General features: G+C 38.7%; 1 protein-coding gene across 1 annotated transcript in view; it reads left to right on the forward strand.

Annotated features, from left to right (window-relative positions):
* The window catches only part of LOC145215641 (uncharacterized), a 36,729-nt gene that overhangs the window by 14,838 nt on the left and 4,660 nt on the right, over positions 1 to 17,231 (forward strand). Inside the window, exons 11-23 of the mRNA XM_080084372.1 lie at positions 13,366 to 13,857; positions 14,092 to 14,205; positions 14,329 to 14,388; positions 14,632 to 14,833; positions 15,264 to 15,460; positions 15,668 to 15,777; positions 15,926 to 15,981; positions 16,054 to 16,098; positions 16,222 to 16,293; positions 16,399 to 16,525; positions 16,627 to 16,697; positions 16,891 to 16,985; positions 17,089 to 17,210. Of these exons, the coding sequence (XP_079940498.1) occupies positions 13,366 to 13,857; positions 14,092 to 14,205; positions 14,329 to 14,388; positions 14,632 to 14,833; positions 15,264 to 15,460; positions 15,668 to 15,777; positions 15,926 to 15,981; positions 16,054 to 16,098; positions 16,222 to 16,293; positions 16,399 to 16,525; positions 16,627 to 16,697; positions 16,891 to 16,985; positions 17,089 to 17,210 (1,763 nt within the window). The remainder of the gene's footprint in view (positions 1 to 13,365; positions 13,858 to 14,091; positions 14,206 to 14,328; positions 14,389 to 14,631; positions 14,834 to 15,263; positions 15,461 to 15,667; positions 15,778 to 15,925; positions 15,982 to 16,053; positions 16,099 to 16,221; positions 16,294 to 16,398; positions 16,526 to 16,626; positions 16,698 to 16,890; positions 16,986 to 17,088; positions 17,211 to 17,231) is intronic.

Genomic DNA, 17,231 nt, shown 5'->3' on the forward strand with positions numbered 1-17,231 from the left:
GAAGAAGGGACTGTCTGGAATTTAAAGGAATTAATTACAACAAAGAAGAAAGTACTCATGATATTGTAATGGCAGTGTGCAAACAAGTTGGTGTAAAAGTCACAAAAGCTGACATAAGTGTGTCACATCGGATTGGGGCAGTTGGAAACGACCGCCGCAAAGATCCACCAACCATCATTGCCAAGTTCACAACAAGAAAAATAAGAGATCAAATATACAGCAACAGAGGAAAACTTAGGCAGGTACGGCAAGACAATAACACTAAAATTTTTATCAATGAAAGCTTAACAAAAATGAACCGGAAGTTGTTCAACTGCTGTCTTCAACACAAAAAATCTGAAAAGTTACAATACATCTGGACAAACAATGGAGTAATTCTCTTAAAAAAAGATGACAACAGTCCAACAATTGCAATTCGGAATGCAGATGATATGGTTCTTCAAAACATTCCATTGAATGAAGCATAGGTCCAAAGGAATGCCACCACCTAACGTATGTATGATAGTGTATTTATATATGTATTATTATTATATTTTTTTGAATTTCATTTTGTTGTACATACTTTTTTTGGTATCATTTCTCAAATAAGCACTGGAGTTAAAAATGATTAACAACAAGGCAACATACTATGATGTGACGGAATATAATTCTTTACTTTCGACTGTGACTGATAATGATATTGTGCTAATTCACTTCAATGTGAGAAGCTTGTCTAAAAACCATGATATCCTGGTACAGTTTATCAATACCTGTAATTTAAGGCCAGATGTCATTGCAATATCAGAAACCAAACTTAATGAAAAAACCTCCTCAAATGTTGACATATCTGGCTATAATTTTATCCAACACAATTCGGTAACACATGCTGGTGGGGTTGGCCTGTATATAAAGGATTCACTCTCATTCACAATTATCAACACATACTTCATTAAAATGGAAAAATGTGAAAACATATGGATAAATCTGCAGTTACAAGACAAACGATGTGCAACAATAGGAGTAATTTACAGACATCCCAGTTACAACATCTCAGAATTTCATGAAAACTTTGAGAATTGTCTGTTTGCCCTCAACAAAAAAAAATCTGCGTTCTACATTCTTGGTGATTTTAACATTGATCTTAATGCTGATACAACACCATGCAATAAATACAAAGAAATGATAGCATGCTTAAATGTAACAACCTTGATTGATACATATTCCCACATAGCTCCTTCCAATACAAGATCTACAATTGATCATATATACACAAACAATGACACAGAGCACATACCTGGTTTATTACAGTATGACATATCTGACCATCTTCCGATATTTGTGATCGTTAAACACATCCCACATAAAGTATCTACCACACTAAGGAAGTGTAGAACCTACAAACACTTTAACTTGGAGAGCTATTGCAGAGATATTCAGCAAATTCCTGAGAACATTATTCCATTTTCATCTGTTGAAGAAACATTAGACCAAATTATAGCACTTTTACAAGGGATCACAAACAAACATGCACCATACACAACTTTGTCAAAACAAAGTTGTCGTAAACACAATCCGTGGATCACAAAGGCGATCTTAAAATCCATTAACACCAAAAACAAAATGTACAAAAAAACACTTCACACAAACAACACTGGCATTAAAACAACTTATAAAACATATGTAAAAATGCTAAAAAATGTCATAAAAAAATCAAAACAACTTTACTATACAAACGTTTTTACAATAAATAAAAACAATCCAAGGAAAACTTGGAAGATAATACAAAATATCACATCCCACAAAAAAACTGAACCCAACAAAATAATCACAGTTGTAAAAAACTCGCAACATATAACAGATCCTAAACTAATTGCTGATGAATTCAACACTTACTTTTCAACAATTGGCAGCAATATGGCAGGGAAAATTCCGTCCACCCCACAATCCCCCACATCATTTCTTCCCCACCCCACTTCAAATTCGTTTTCATTTGTTTCTATGGAAGTCAATGAGGTTTACAATGCTATATTAGCACTAAACGAAAGGAAGGCTCCAGGTCCATATGACATCCCTGTGAAATTACTTAAACTTGCAGCACCATATGTATCTCCTCTGTTATGTACCATATTTAATGAATGTGTTAATTCGGGTATCTATCCAAAATGTCTAAAACTGGCTAAAGTCATTCCGTGTTTCAAAGGGGGGGATTCCCAAGAAATGACCAACTATAGACCTATATCACTTCTACCAACAGTGTCAAAAGTATTTGAAAGATTAATTCACGAAAGGATGTCCAGTTATCTGCAAACATTTAAACTCATCACCAAATTCCAAAATGGCTTCAGACCAAAACACTCCACAAATTTGACCATAGCGGAAATTCATGATAAACTCATTTTCAATTGTGATAATGGTAACATCACCTGTGGAATTTTTTTAGATCTAGCAAAGGCATTCGACACTGTTGATCATTCCATACTGCTACAAAAATTAACTTGTTACGGTTTCAGAGGCCATATACTCGATTTTTTTAAAAGTTACCTCACTGAACGAAAACAGTTCACTCACATTCATCCTAATCACAACTCCAACTGTCAAGTTACAACATGTGGAGTTCCGCAAGGCTCTATTTTAGGTCCTCTGCTCTTCCTGGTATACATCAATGACCTTCCAACAGCATCAAAATTTAGTACAAGATTATTTGCAGATGACACGTTTCTTTGCATGTCAGACAGAAATATTTCTGTGCTTCAAAAAAATGTAAACAATGAATTCGGCAAGGTGGACAACTGGATGCGTGCCAACAAACTGTCATTAAATTACAAAAAAACAAAGTTTATGATATTTCAAAACAACAGACACAAATTTCCTTTCAATTTCCAAATAACGTATGGACAAAAATGTATACAAGAGGTGCAAACAATCAAATACCTTGGAGTGATATTTGACAATAAGTTAAAGTTCAAACCTCACATCCAGCTCATCCGGAAAAAGATAAGTTGCAGCGCAGGCATTCTTGCAAAACTTCGACATTTTATGCAACTCCCAACCCTTCGAGCGGTTTACTACTCATTAGTGCATCCATACCTTTTACATGGATTAATTGCTTGGGGATTTGCCAACCAAACCAACCTGCAACCACTAATAGCTCTTCAGAACCGAATTTTAAAAATTATTACTCACAGTCAATATCGCACCTCACCAACACCTCTGTATAAAAAAACACACATTATAAAATTAAAAGACATTCATTTTACAGAGGTAGTAAAATTTGTATTTCTTTACAAAAACATGCAATTACCTGAGACGTTTCACGAATTTTTAACACCCATACAACGCATACATCAGCATAACACCAGATTGGCGTCCAGAGGTCATTACTTTCTGCATCGCGTTTCCACCAAAAGAGCGCAAAATACCATATCATACGCCAGTTCCAAAATGTGGGACACTCTGCCAAACGCCATAAAACATCATGTCAGCTTGTTCACTTTCAAAAAAAAAGTCAAACGCTTTATTGAAGCCAGATATGTCCCACCTTGAACGTTTGGTAAACTGAATTGGTAATGACATGCAGCTTCGCCCACGTGCTAAACATAAACATGCCTCGCATTGTTTTTCCACTAATTGATCACACCCCAAATTCCAAATTCAGCAATTAAACGCATTTGCCCTCGAGCTTAAATTACTCACATCGTCAGACTCCACAACGATTCGTGCAATTTCTTTCACGCTGTTTGACAGTACTGGTTTCTTTTGTTGCATTGCGATGTTCCTTTTCTGGTACTCCCTTTGTTGTTTATTGCATTTTGTGTTTTTGGCCTTATTACTTCATATATTTTTCTTTCAATGCCAACATTAGCATCACATAGTCCCTTTATTTCTCTCGTCCCCTTTTCCTTCAATTCTTAAATAAACAGAAACGGGTCAAGTGACTCGATGGCCAATGTTTGGCTCTCACTGGCCCGGTCGCGCGCATATTACTTTTGTTTATGTTTATGTATTACTATTTTGTTTATGTGTTACTATTTTGTTTATGCAAATGTTTTAATGCCAAGCGTGACAAATAAAGTATTGATTGATTGGAGTTGCAGTTCTGTATGGGGAAATTTACTGAATAAGCTGTTCGGGAGTGTTTGCAAACAGTCATTCCGTATCATCAAGTCGGAAATAATTCAAAGCAGCAAGCCTTAGTAAAGAGGATTTTTTTCGTTGTTTTCTTGGCACTAATGTCGTTGGCATGGTAAATGTTGTTTAGAGTTCGAAACGACCAGGATTTTGGTTTGCGTGACAGTGACGGAAAACCGCAGCCCCTTTTTAGCAGGCGCGTCACACGCACGTTTTTACAGCGCGCCAGGGTTATGTAAAAATTGCTTTACACCGGGTTACTTTCGGCGCATGAAGATTGTTGTCAGGACAGGCACGAGTCCGCGAACCTCCACCAACTCTTGCATGCCACAAGTTTCGTAACTCGCCAAACCCATCCATATAAGAGAACTGAATGCATTGCCCCGAAAAGTTAGGGTTCCTCTCGAAGGCTTGTTATAGTTTGCGGCCGGCTTAACCCTTGTTGGTAGGTAAGCCGTTAATGCAGCGGATTGCGGTAAAAACAAAGATGGTATAGTGCTTCCCCAGGCCTTAAAAGGTTAGGTATTAGTGTTCTTCAACTGTTATATCGAATTTACACACTTGCTTACAGAAAATCATGTTAAATAGCCACAGTATGCTGTAACATTGGCGTCAAAGAAATTAAACCTTGGATTTCATGTAAAAGTTTGACTTGAAATTTGTCGCTTTGACCTGCGATAAATGAAATGTAAAAATAAACTTTTATCGAAGTTTTTGGTGTTTATATTTTTGAGTCATTTCATTGTCGTCATCGCGTCTTACCTTGTTTGTCAACCTAAATTAAACAAACCTTGCCCATCTGTCGTCTTGGTCCACTTGAAACTCGTTACTTTGTGCAAGCCGTTCTTTGCAAGCACCCAGGTGTAAGAGCTTTTAGCAGTTGTAGCCCCTTGATCCGATCATCAGCCTGTCTCCAATTACAGACCTTGTGACAAAGACAAATCTGTCAAACGCGCTGCCGATCCGCTTGTTTTGTGATCGCCAGTGCAGAAGAGATGGCGGTTTTGTGTCTTTATTTGTTTTTAAGACCCACAGCCTTACGGCCATGTTCGGAATATTCTGTTTCGTTACACTCTGGTCGGCAATTCTAAATTACCCATAAAGGAAGTGTTGTAAGATATCACTATTTCATATTAATGAAACAAGGTTTGGTCATTTTTTATGCTGTGTTTTGATTGTAATGGCGTTCTTTGGTTATCTGTCCACCCAGTCTTATAGATGTTGGTCAGCAAACCAGTAAAACAGGTTCAGCACGGGTGAACTTATTTACCGTTTTTTATCTTTTATTTGTGCTAACATTTATCAAAAACTGTTTTTGCAATTTTCTCAAACTGATTACTCTCAGGAATTTAAAAAAACAAATTTGGTCGTGCACAATTTTGTGGAGTATGTCAGCACGCTGCTACCATCAGTGTCACATTGCGTGTAATTAGTCCCAGCGTAGAGTTTCTCGAGTGGATACATTTGACGCTGGGCAAACCCTTGTCGCTACAATGTTTCGGAATTAAAAGCGCACCGCCCAGCTCTAATTGGAGCGTGTTGATCGTAACGCGACCCAGTGAAGGTGATTCGACCCTCCCGCCCCTCTAGCAAGGTTAATCAGTAATGTTCCGAGCGATATGTTTTCATTTCCATGTTGTGTCAGCATAAGGAGTAGATGGGTTTCGGGTGAGGCTTGGAGGTTGTTTGTCGTTAAAAGCGAGTGTTTGTGCTTTTATTTTTGGCTTTGAATGACATTTAGACGAATTTGTATCAGCAGGGTATACGCAAGTGTAGGTTATTTGTGCAAGTGTAGACATTGCATAGACGACTTTAATTTTTCCAAAAAGGTGAAATTTTGAAGAAAAGATTTCAAAAAAACAATGTGATTTCACCAAGAATTGCAGTTGAAATAGAATAAAACAAAAAACATAATTAAAAATATATGTGTTAAAAATATACCAGTCATGTATTGGAATTTGTACTTGCAGTTCTGTGCTTAATTATTCAACGTTGTTGGAAGAAATTTGTTAACCTTGTGCTGTCCAAACTATATTGCAATGTATTTTGAAATTTTCAGTATTGGTTAGGAGTGAAAGCATAAAAATGCCTGGTTTAACTTTGAGCTTTTATACCCTTGTCATTGATTTTAACGGTTTTGTTTGTGTGTACGAACTGTCGGCGTTAATGAATAACCAACCCCAACTCTTCAGCGAGTACACATTGGTGTTTTTATTTTGATGACGTCTGTTGATGACGATATATTGGCCCGTTTGACGGTTTTGTATCTTGTCTGTGTTTTTGTCGGTATTACAGTCAGGTTTCAAACCTTGTTTACACAGTTGTTTACCTTTTAACGACCCAACACATGTTTGGCTAACTTGTTTTTATTGTATGATGCTGATGCTGTAGTGCTCCCTTCTTCTTGAACCGTCTGCTTAACCTCTTTAGAACAAAACTGTACCCGTAAGTCGTAACTAATGTGTAGTTGCGAATAGCGCCACACGCACCAATCCATACACACTCATTTTATTATTCTAAAATCCCCCCACTATTGTTTATCGCATATAACATACTTTAAACATGGGAGATTTTATTGGTAATTTGACCCGTATGCATTCTGCTCGGTTTTGCAAGTCCCAAACACAAATTAAATTTACATTAGGGAATAAGATTTGGCAAATTTACCGCGTTTAAAAAAAGTCGCAACTCCTCATGGCTCATGTTGTTTGACGATGTTTTAAAGAATTCCAAATGAAAACTTTTTGTTTTGGCAGTAAACAAGCTTGCCCTTCGGCTAACATCAAAGTCAACGTTCCTTTACGTGAATTGCCAAGTGCAAAATGCACGTAAAGCTAAATTTTTCATGAATGTCGCAATACCTGAGTAGCATAACGCTTTAACGTGTGCATTATTCATTGGAACTAAATGTCATAAGTTTAGTCGACAAACCGCTTTCAATTACCATGTACGCCATCATTGCATTAAAACATCCCCAGTGCCGTTATTAAACTACTTTGCACGAACTACTTGTCGCCCTAGGTGCTGTGGGCTCAAGCTATTGCAATTAAAGTTGCTGTAAAATTTTTGGCAGTTTTATTGACTGCAATTTACGGATTTCAAATTGCTGCTTGGAGTGGTGTGTTTGTAACTTGTCACCTTTCATTGCCTTTAAATGATTTAGGATGATCATGCATAGATTAGTGCGAACCTTTCAAATGTTGTCGCATTTGGTCCGCACCATCGTTACCTTAATTTTTGGTGCTTAAATGTACAAAATCTCTTTAAGATTGTTTCATTAAAAAAATGATTTTACCCCAAAACGTGTGCAAAATGATCAGTTATACGTTGGTGATGATTTTCGAACTATGTTAATGCACATGATTTCTAGAGTGCATTATCGGTAATTTTACCGTCATTAAGTTTATATCGGAAGGTTTTTCGATCACATTTCTTTTGTTCCATACGTTTTCTTATGTTGTAATTGGTTTCTTTTTGGAAGTATTTCAGAAAAGTTTAGGCGAAAAACTAAATTCAGTGCCATCAACATGCATAAAAATTAATGCTTATGCATAACATACGAGGAGATTAAAATTTGGCTACCCCCGTTCAACGGTCGGTCAGTCGCAAGCTATGCGGTGTATGAGGCGTCGTTTTACTACAGGAGTCGTGTTTCCGAATATTTTACCTCGTTTTCGCAGCATTTCCTTTCCATCTTTCACCAAAACAACATACCACCTCTCTTCTGTCGCGACCCAACCTTTACCTTCTGATACAAATTCGTCTTAAATTTGACACTCGACATTGAAGTGTTTACTAGACCGTACTGTTATACCGTATAACTGTTCTGTCTGGTATAGCAGCTCTGTCTTATTTACTAGATTTAACCAAATTTACATTTACTAGATGTAACTAAATTGATGTTTTAAGTACGACCTGACAAAGCAGAATTTATTTTATGTCCAATATAGTAATTTGCAAGTCGAAAAGTTGTGGAAAAATGTTTTTGTAATCTGTTGGTTTATGTGTTTGTACTTTGTACCTTGTAGGTGGCGTTGGTAAAATGTATCATTTGAATCCCACGCCGAACAATAAAGTTTTTAGTTTTTGCAGCATCTGTGACACAGTCTGTAAAACATCCAACATATTTTTCGCTGCAGTTGTGCTGGCAAGTTGCACAGGAAGCAGAAAATCGTAATTTACGCATCACAAATCAAGCGAAACGAGCGACAGAGGGCTGTCCAGCATATTTTTTCGGCTCGCATTTTTTTCGCTAGAAATTAGAGGAAAAAATGAGTCTGTAGCGAAACGCGAGATTAAGTTTCGGATTAGGCGAAGAGAAGCAGTTCGGCCGAGACATGCAGGTGCATTTACACTGCTAAGTTTTCTAAATTGTCGTTAAGTGTTTTACAGAAGCAGTTATATGTTTGCGTGGTGAGAAGTTATAGTGAAGCACTTACATGAAGTTTGCTTGGTGAAATACCAAGTGTTAACTTTGTCCTAGCAGAGCATTAACCGCATGGCAATTTAGACAGGGTTGCAGGCATTTAGGCCGTATTTTACAATTGTGAAGAGTAAGTCGTCAGTTTGTTTACAAACGGCTTCCAGACACAGCTGTGTGGTTTTAGTTGCAAACTCAATTCATCCATGTGATAAATGAACATTTAGTTTCATGAACCACATGCGCGATGCGCAGGCCAAACAGTGCATCTACTTCATTGCATAAAAAACTTTAGTTTAGCGCACAGGATTGCTACTGCACGTGATGAATTGCAGTAAAATATCTCTCACCGCCCCCAAATATGCGGCCAAAACAATTGCATTTCTTATGTCATACTGCGAACATGTCACAGAAAAACAACAACAAATTTTAAAAGTCTCGGCAGCACAAAAGCCGTTAATATCTGAACAGGCTTACTAGAGTTGAAATCGTCGCCTACAGCGCTATACGGCGTGACGCATTCGTAATAGATGTGGTTGATTCCACCTACTGTGTGTGGATTAGACTCAACCCGGTTTGACACGGAACCGTTGTGTTGCCAGTTGCCACGATTGTAGGTGAATGGCGGCTCTTTGTTAGGCCGTGTAGTCTCAAATCTGTCTTTGAATGTTGCCGTTTTTGTGTAGTGCTGGGTAAATTAACCCAGCTTACTTTAGGCTACTTTTAAAAGCATGCAGTTTAGAATAGCGTGAGTCGCACAGGTCTGTGTTTATAAGCAATAAAGGTTTTGCAGCTGTTTAAGTTTCGAGTTCAAATACAAAGGATTTATCAGGGATGGAATGCTTAGTTGAGTGACCAGGCCAGACTTGTTTGTACTCGGGTTAATGGTTGCTGTACGTTTAATCCCAGTAATCACGTTAATCTAATGGGTCTAAAGCAGATTAGACCACTTAACTTGGACCTAAGTTTGTTAGCATACACATTTATAGAACTGTTTCTTGATGATTGAGTTTTTGCGCCGAAACGAGTTTTTCAGAGTTAAAAGGAATAAAAATTTCATTTTTACTGGCAAAATGTATGTGCTGTCGTAAAACATGTAATAAAGTTGAAATAAAAATATAAACAATCTTTACGTTGTTGTTAGTCAGGGTGGTTTTAGTTTGTGACCGTGTTTACTGCAGGCTAATCGTTTTGCAGAGCCAGTGTACATGCAATAAAGCGCTGACCATAAAATGCCTATACACGCAGCAAGGTCAAACGCAAGCATGTCGATAAATATTGCCATCTCTACACTTATACTTGTGTCTCGTGCAGCCATTAGTGCCAAGCTAATTGGAACCCTACGACCTAGGATTGATTGATGTAATTGCAACTGGTAATATTGAGACGTTTTTGCGACGTTAAACTCATTGCAGTGGATTTATGAAGTTGGATTTACTGTAACAATTAAGTTGTAGTGGATCAGCAGCACCCATGATGCTCGTAAAACTGCCAAAGTTTAAATTCCGGTAAGTGTTGTTTGTGGACTGCATTGTTGCGTGTAAACACATTTGAACTGTGTAAAACCTTAATGTAAAGGACAGATTGAAATCGAAATTTCTTTAAATCCAACTCTAGCATGTACAGTTTTAAATGTTTCGCCGAGTTATTTAGCATTGTGTCAAATATAAGTTTACGTTGGTAATATTGTACTGAAAAATGATAACAAAGACTCAATTCATTGCCAAACTTTAGTCCGTACTTAAAAAAGCGGCGTGTTATTTTGCATGCGGGTTTTGTGCCTATATCGAGCCTTTATGATCTTGTTTATTTGCCTCTGTTGGCGTCCTTTTAGTCACTTACACCGGCGCACACAAAATAGCGAAAAAAATACCAAAACTTAAGTTTAAGCATGTACGGTGCCTAAGTAGTGCTCTAAAAATACTGTTAATTGGCCCGTCTATTACAAAACCTGTAGAACGAAATTGCTCAGCGTAAGGCATAATTACCACTTTAAATTAATTTGTAGTTAGCTTCCATTATCCGATGTTGCGTGTACATTACGGTTTGTTTACGTTCAAACAATTTGCAAGAGTGCAAGGCAACCTGCAAGAATATAAGACTGATGGTGTGTTCAACACCCCGTAACCGACTTGCAGCGCCTCACGCCAGCACACGAGTAAAGGCATTTGACTGTGGCCGCTCACAACAAGGCCCAAACTGGCGACGATTTTGTTGTTCGCCTCACACACCGATGTCAGGCGCTGTGCGTGACAACTTTCCGACCTCACTGGAAAAGGTCTGTCATCGCCCTGTTAAGGTCCAATGCACGTTACTGTGTTTAACTTTTGCGGCTTGTTTCCTAAGATTTCTCTGCTCACAGTCGTGTTTTGATGGCCCGAGTTTGGACGGCACGTTCTTTCGTTCACCTGTCGAGACTATGAAGCGATACAGAAATTCCCCGGATAGCGAATTTGTGTTTCCGTGGTTTTGCTTGAGAGGGTTTACGACTGAATGAGCCTAACCTGCTATGGCGCTAGTCATTGGGTGAATTCTAATTGAAGCCGATAATGTTTTACTATAGCGACGAAACTGACAATTAAAATAGAAATTTACGTGCATGGTACACACACATCCTTTGTGGGCAGCGACCAGCTTTCCACTGTGTATTTTCTCAGGTTCACAGAAAATATTGTGTTCGTCCAAATATTTCCACCATATATCCAAAACAAATTTCAAAGGTTTGAGAAATTCACGTTTTCGATTTCGGAATGGATAAGGAACCAATTTGTGGTGTGTGGGAACTTTTATTGTGAAAGTACGTGTTGACTCACATACGAAAGAGGAACCTTAGTAGAACGTGTTTTTGTGAATGTTGGTAAATTTAAAATTTGAAGGTAATCGAATGTCAACGCGATCGTAATATATTTTTACAGTTAATATCTGGATCTGATAGCACTACCATAGGGTCATGTCCTATCAGCTTGTTATATCGATTTAGTCCATTGCAGTTGTTTTTACGTGAATAACCTGTAGTTTTGGAATTCACCTATGCCTCAGTACGGTACGAAAATTGGCAGTGCAATAAAGCATAGATTCCCGAAATTAGCGCTTATGTTTACCCAACCTTTAATCAGCTGCACCTTTGCCAACATTTCCCATTCAATTCCTCACCTCGCTACACAGAGGGCTCGATTTTACACAAAGCCCAGTTTACTTAGTGCCTGACAGCTAACGCGACAAAGGGCGGACCTTGTAGCTGCTCCAACACACGGGGTTGCGGGCTCACTTCGTTCGATCGCGTTATGGAAACACGAACAAGGCTTTGTGGCACTTGTCGAGGTCGTATCGATAAAGGTATCTCTTTACATTGCGATAAACCAACACACGTAGATTACTGCTTTCCCCACTTTGCTGCGCTGGCTATGGGAACCAAAACCTATAGAGTGCAACCAACTTTGGGTGTTAAATAATTAAAGCAGAAATCACAATTTTTTTCATGTAAATTATTTCCAGTGCTCACGTACGTGGAAATATCCCTACATGGAAGTGTAAAATGAACTTGTTTGTGTTGACTGGTTGTAGTTGTAGCGGAAATTTGGTTTAAATATAGGTTGATTGCCAGTTTAAGTAATCCTTCAATTACTGGTTACGTTTCTTGAAATACATGGGAAATGTTGTGGCATTGTGGTTGTCCGTCAGCGTCGAACGAATTCAGCTGTTCGCGCACAACTATCCTGAACATTTGCTATATAAGTGTAATGCTGGTTGCACGAGTTTTAATTCCATCACCTATTTTCACTGGCCGTGTAAAATGTAGCAGTTATACAAGCCTTGTGAAAAATAAACAGTTGTCAGGGTTTAAAGCGTTTCATCTAACATTTTTTTTTAAGTTCAGTTATGTACGTGCGATACAGTGGTTCGACATCAAGACTATTGTATGACGCTATATATGTAACAAAGCTATCCTACCATGACCTTAACCCATCATCATCTTATTGACCTCAAGATTGTTAGGGTCGTTGTCGCCACTCTAATGCGCTTCCGATTATGCCACTACATTTACCCGAACCCTTTACCGGCTCAGCGGTAAGATCCATGCATCACGAAGGTCTGAGCTAGCGGGGTTAACTTGCAATTTTTTGCCAAAGCGATTTGCTTCCACTTTTTGCCGCCCGAGGGGTTTCGCTCAACGCATTGAAGTTAAAGTGCTCCGGTGGTGATGCGAACTTGAGCTGCTTCATATCTTCACAACCGGTATCGTCTAGTGCTGTGGGTGGCATGTTGATGGGTGGACCGCTTTCGTGGGTGTTCAAATCACAACTAGAGCATCATATGCCGTGTTATGGCAATTGTGCGTTGCCGACCTGTGCGCAAAACTATTCCTAATTACTTCAAGCCGAGTTTATACTGGCTGTAATCCGGGATTATGTGGTTGACTTGCTGTTTGCATTTTTGCTCAACTCGCAGTTGTCTACACAACTTGTCAAATGATGGCTGACGTTTGTGCAAAGTAAACCTACTTGCCACCGTTTGTCTCATACACTCCAGTCAAGGAAATTGTGTTTTTGGTACTGCGAACAATAAACGTTTTCCAACAGAGTTAAAACTCGAGCCTGATACCACAGATGCCAGCAGTGATTTGATTAAAAGTGTCATAAGTTTTCGTTTTGTGGCAACAAAGACATGTATTCTTGTGTTTTTTTTTACCAGTCCACATATAGCTGTACTGTTTCCCGACTTGTGAAACAGCAAAGGCCATTTTAGATTTTTGAAGCAATATGTAGTTTGTACCAACTATATGTTTTTTTTAAGTAAGTGCACGTTCAGATTTTTACGCTCAATCTTTTTCTCTTCAGCAAAAGCGGTTCTCGCAAGTCCCAGCAAGCCAAGGAAGCCCAACAAGCTGATGAGTCCGATTTTGGCTTCAACACCAAACCCAAGGCGGAAGAACCTCAAAGTCCAACACCTCCTGTTCAAAAGCAAGTTGCAAATGGAAACAACAATAATGCAAAACATTCGACTTCATCGACCCCTTCGGAGCCTCACCAGCAACAGTTTCCACGGCAACAGAGCAGAAACTCACAACAAAGCCGCTCCTCTCATCGTACGAGGTCCTCCAATTCGAGCAGGACTCCAACGACGAGCAACACGACACCTAGTGTTGAACAGAGAAGGAGAAACACTTCGGAGCCTCCTCCAGCCAGACACCAACATCACCAGCACCACCACTACCCACAACAGCATGACCCCCGAACTGCTATGATAAACAACTATGACCAGCACGTACCGGCCTACGGTCATCGTAATGGTGATATTCCATATGCTGATGCGGTGTCGCCCGACGGCAGGTAGGCTCATGCTTTTCTACTGCTGCTTGTACGGTTCTGGAGCATTTATCTTGTTGCTTCCTTCGTGTCAAAGCATACTTAGAATGTTGTCACATTGATAAGTCAACTTTTGACCTTTATGACAGTTCATGTTATTTAACTCCCAAATCTAAATAAAAGCCGCTACTGATGTATTAAACTTGTATCAGACAAAAAATAGCACTAATCAACGGTGTGGAATAATTTTATATTTAGGCGAGGGACAACAGGCAGAGTACAACGTCACGAGTCGATGACGAAACTGGGAAACTGGGTGATGAACCAAAAACAAAGACAGACATCAACTAACACACTTAACTCGCAGAGGAGGTAAACCACAATATTACCGAATTGTTTGTTGCAGTAAATCGGTCTTACGCTAGCAGTCGTTTTGTGCTGATGTGGTCATGTGATATTTGTCAACAACTGTTTATTCTGTTTTTATTTACTCAGGCCTGCTTACGACACAGCGAGCGAAATGAGTTCTGTTAGTTCTGCGAATCGGAAAAACGGGTAAATAAACATGTAACTTCCACTTAAACATTAACCATGCAATAACAGATTGAGCAATGTTTTTCTAACCACAGTGTATAACCAAGTTTTTAGGAAAAGCATAGGCCATTGGATTCTTTGAAAAGCTAAATCATGTTTTTGTAACTGAGGCGTTAAAGCCAACAACAAATACAAAAAGCTGACGAGCTATACTTTACGTCAAACACTCTTTCTGCAATGTAACCTCACGTTTTACACTAATAGTTACTTTTACCAACCGACCAACACTCACCGTACCGGGCGTTCTGCTCACCATCACCACCCGCCATCTAGCGGCAAGCGTTACAAGTCAGGTTCCTACAACGACTACATGGATCCCACCGAAGTGGCATCGAGCATTATGAGCGTCCCACCCATGTTTCGAAACAACCGAGTGATGTCTCTGCCCAGACCGCGATCCACTCAGGTTGGTTGCAAGTTTTTCAAATACTGAAGTTTGTCACATTAGAGTATTAGACGATTTGTGATTAAGAATGAACTGTTACTCACTGATCGGAACTTAGCATTCTTGTGATTAAAGTATTTTGTTTTGTAAGATAAATAGTTTGGAAGAATTTGTGGAGCTAAACGTGGTTAAGATGATAACTCAAAACTGTGTTAGCGGGTCGTCTGTGACGTCGTTTAGGTGTAACGTCATGTCCAACAGCACATATTTTAGGAAAACAGATTTTATATTTGTGTGCATATTGCAGAAAAAGTTCTGGCCGGGTTCTAAAAAAAGAATTTGCAAGTTAAAATATAGTAAACGAATGTAATGAATCTGCTGCATGTGTTGTTTGAAAACTTTATGTTACACTTTCAAATTTAAACAGCGTGTTTTGCTTTATACTTTGTAGGAACTAGACGACAGATCAAGTTCGCGACGAAAACGCATCCAGAATTCGAAGAGCACCAGTTATCTTGAACCTGACGTTGCTAGGCAACCAGTTCGCACAAAGTCTGACCACAATCTGCCACAAAATTCCACAAACTCACCGCCATCTTACCGCTCGTCATCACAGAGAACTCCAAGCTCAGTTAACACACCACGAAGGTAAAAAAGCAGGAAAAGTTTGCTAGGATTTCGCAACTTTTACTAAATGCACGATATTGCCTACAACACCTAAATAGTTAATCAAACGGACAGTTTAAAATTGAATCATTTTTATGTAAATGTAAACACACCAACAAATAAATTTGACAAGTTTAGCGTGATTTTGCAATAGACAATGGTTGACATTTTAACGATACATTGTTACAGAGCTGGTGATGACGTGTTTTCACCCCCACTAAGTGACAGCTCTTACCCAAACAGCCACCAGTTCCAGTTTGAACCGTTGTCAAAACACGACCCTTATTCTCAAACAAAAGGTACATATTCGTAAAAAACGTTGTCTTTAAAAAGTCGAACAACGGATCATTAGACTTCCTAATATGTATTAAAATTATATCGGATCATTAGACTTCCTAATATGTATTATATACAATTTTAACATATAACATAGACATTAACTTATAGGTTCAACTCCACAATCTGGTTACGAGATTCGACAAATGGACGTTAAAGGAAAACAGGTATAAGTGAATTGTTTTCAACTTTTGTCTTAGACCTCTTTCAGGCACTAACTACATTTGGTGAATTTCTAGGGTCAACTTCGGGCATTTGCAGTTTCAATGAAGCAACCAGACGTGGTCAGTATAAGATGTGTTACTGAGAAAATTCCCAGATAATATTTTTAGTAGATATAGTTGGTTTTTAAAAGACAAAATCGATTTAAACGCAGTCACCAAAACATGTTTTTTTGGGTATTACAGATTCCATCAAAAGCCACGCAAAATCTGAGCAACAACTTTGAGAAGCTTTCTACAAACGAGACTGATATTCAGGTACATAAACAGTTACTGTGAAATTGAAACTATATCTCGGGTTGGAAAAAATCCACAATTTTCATTACCTTAGCCCGTTGTAATGTGAACACAAAAATTTTGCAGAGCAAGTTGGACAGACTGAACGAGCTGGACAACACCCTGAGTAACCTGACTCAGGAAATTAGCAACTTGCAAAAGAACAAGATGCGACTCGAGAGCTCCCTCCTGCGGGCGCGCAGTAGTTTCTCTGGTAAGTTATCTTCCGTGAATTTTTTTACGATTTATGGTAGTGAAATAATGTCGTAGATTTTCATCTTTTTGTGTTTGCCAAATTATGCTTTTTATTTACAGGTGAAGGCAGTGCTGTAGAGCTGGAACACAAACTTTCAAAAGTAAAGTCGCAACTTTCCGAATCTGCGTCGGTAAGCAATGTAGAGTAGTTCTCCTTGTATTTTGACGTCGACTACCCAACCCTATAAGCAAACTTCAATCTAACCCCATATATCGGTTCACATAAACTAACAAAAAACACTTGGCGAATAAAATCTATGTTTTTTGTGATGTTGGCTTAATTATGGCTGAATTATTTTACTTCAACATTGCTTTTTGGTACAGAGATTGAAAGACATGTCAAAGGAGAACGAGGAATTTGAACGGGAAGTTCGAAAGCACAAAACAAGACTCCTTGAACAACTTAACCGGGGTCAAAGGTCAGTTGCAACATTTATACTGATCTCATTATTCTCCACATTCCCATTTCTACAATGTGTTTCTGATTTTTTTCAAAATTTTATATTTTTCAATTTTTTGCAGTGTGAGTCCATCCACCGAATCTCAGCGGCAGCTTGAGTGGGAACTTGGAAAAGTTCAACTGATGATGGAAAATCTTAATCGGAATAAGATTGGACTTGACACCAACCTGGAAGGTTTCAGAGGTCGGTAATTTATGGGGGAAG

Source organism: Phallusia mammillata, chromosome 2 (assembly GCF_965637545.1).
Source record: "Phallusia mammillata chromosome 2, kaPhaMamm4.hap1.1, whole genome shotgun sequence".
Classification (NCBI taxonomy): Eukaryota; Metazoa; Chordata; class Ascidiacea; order Phlebobranchia; family Ascidiidae; genus Phallusia; species Phallusia mammillata.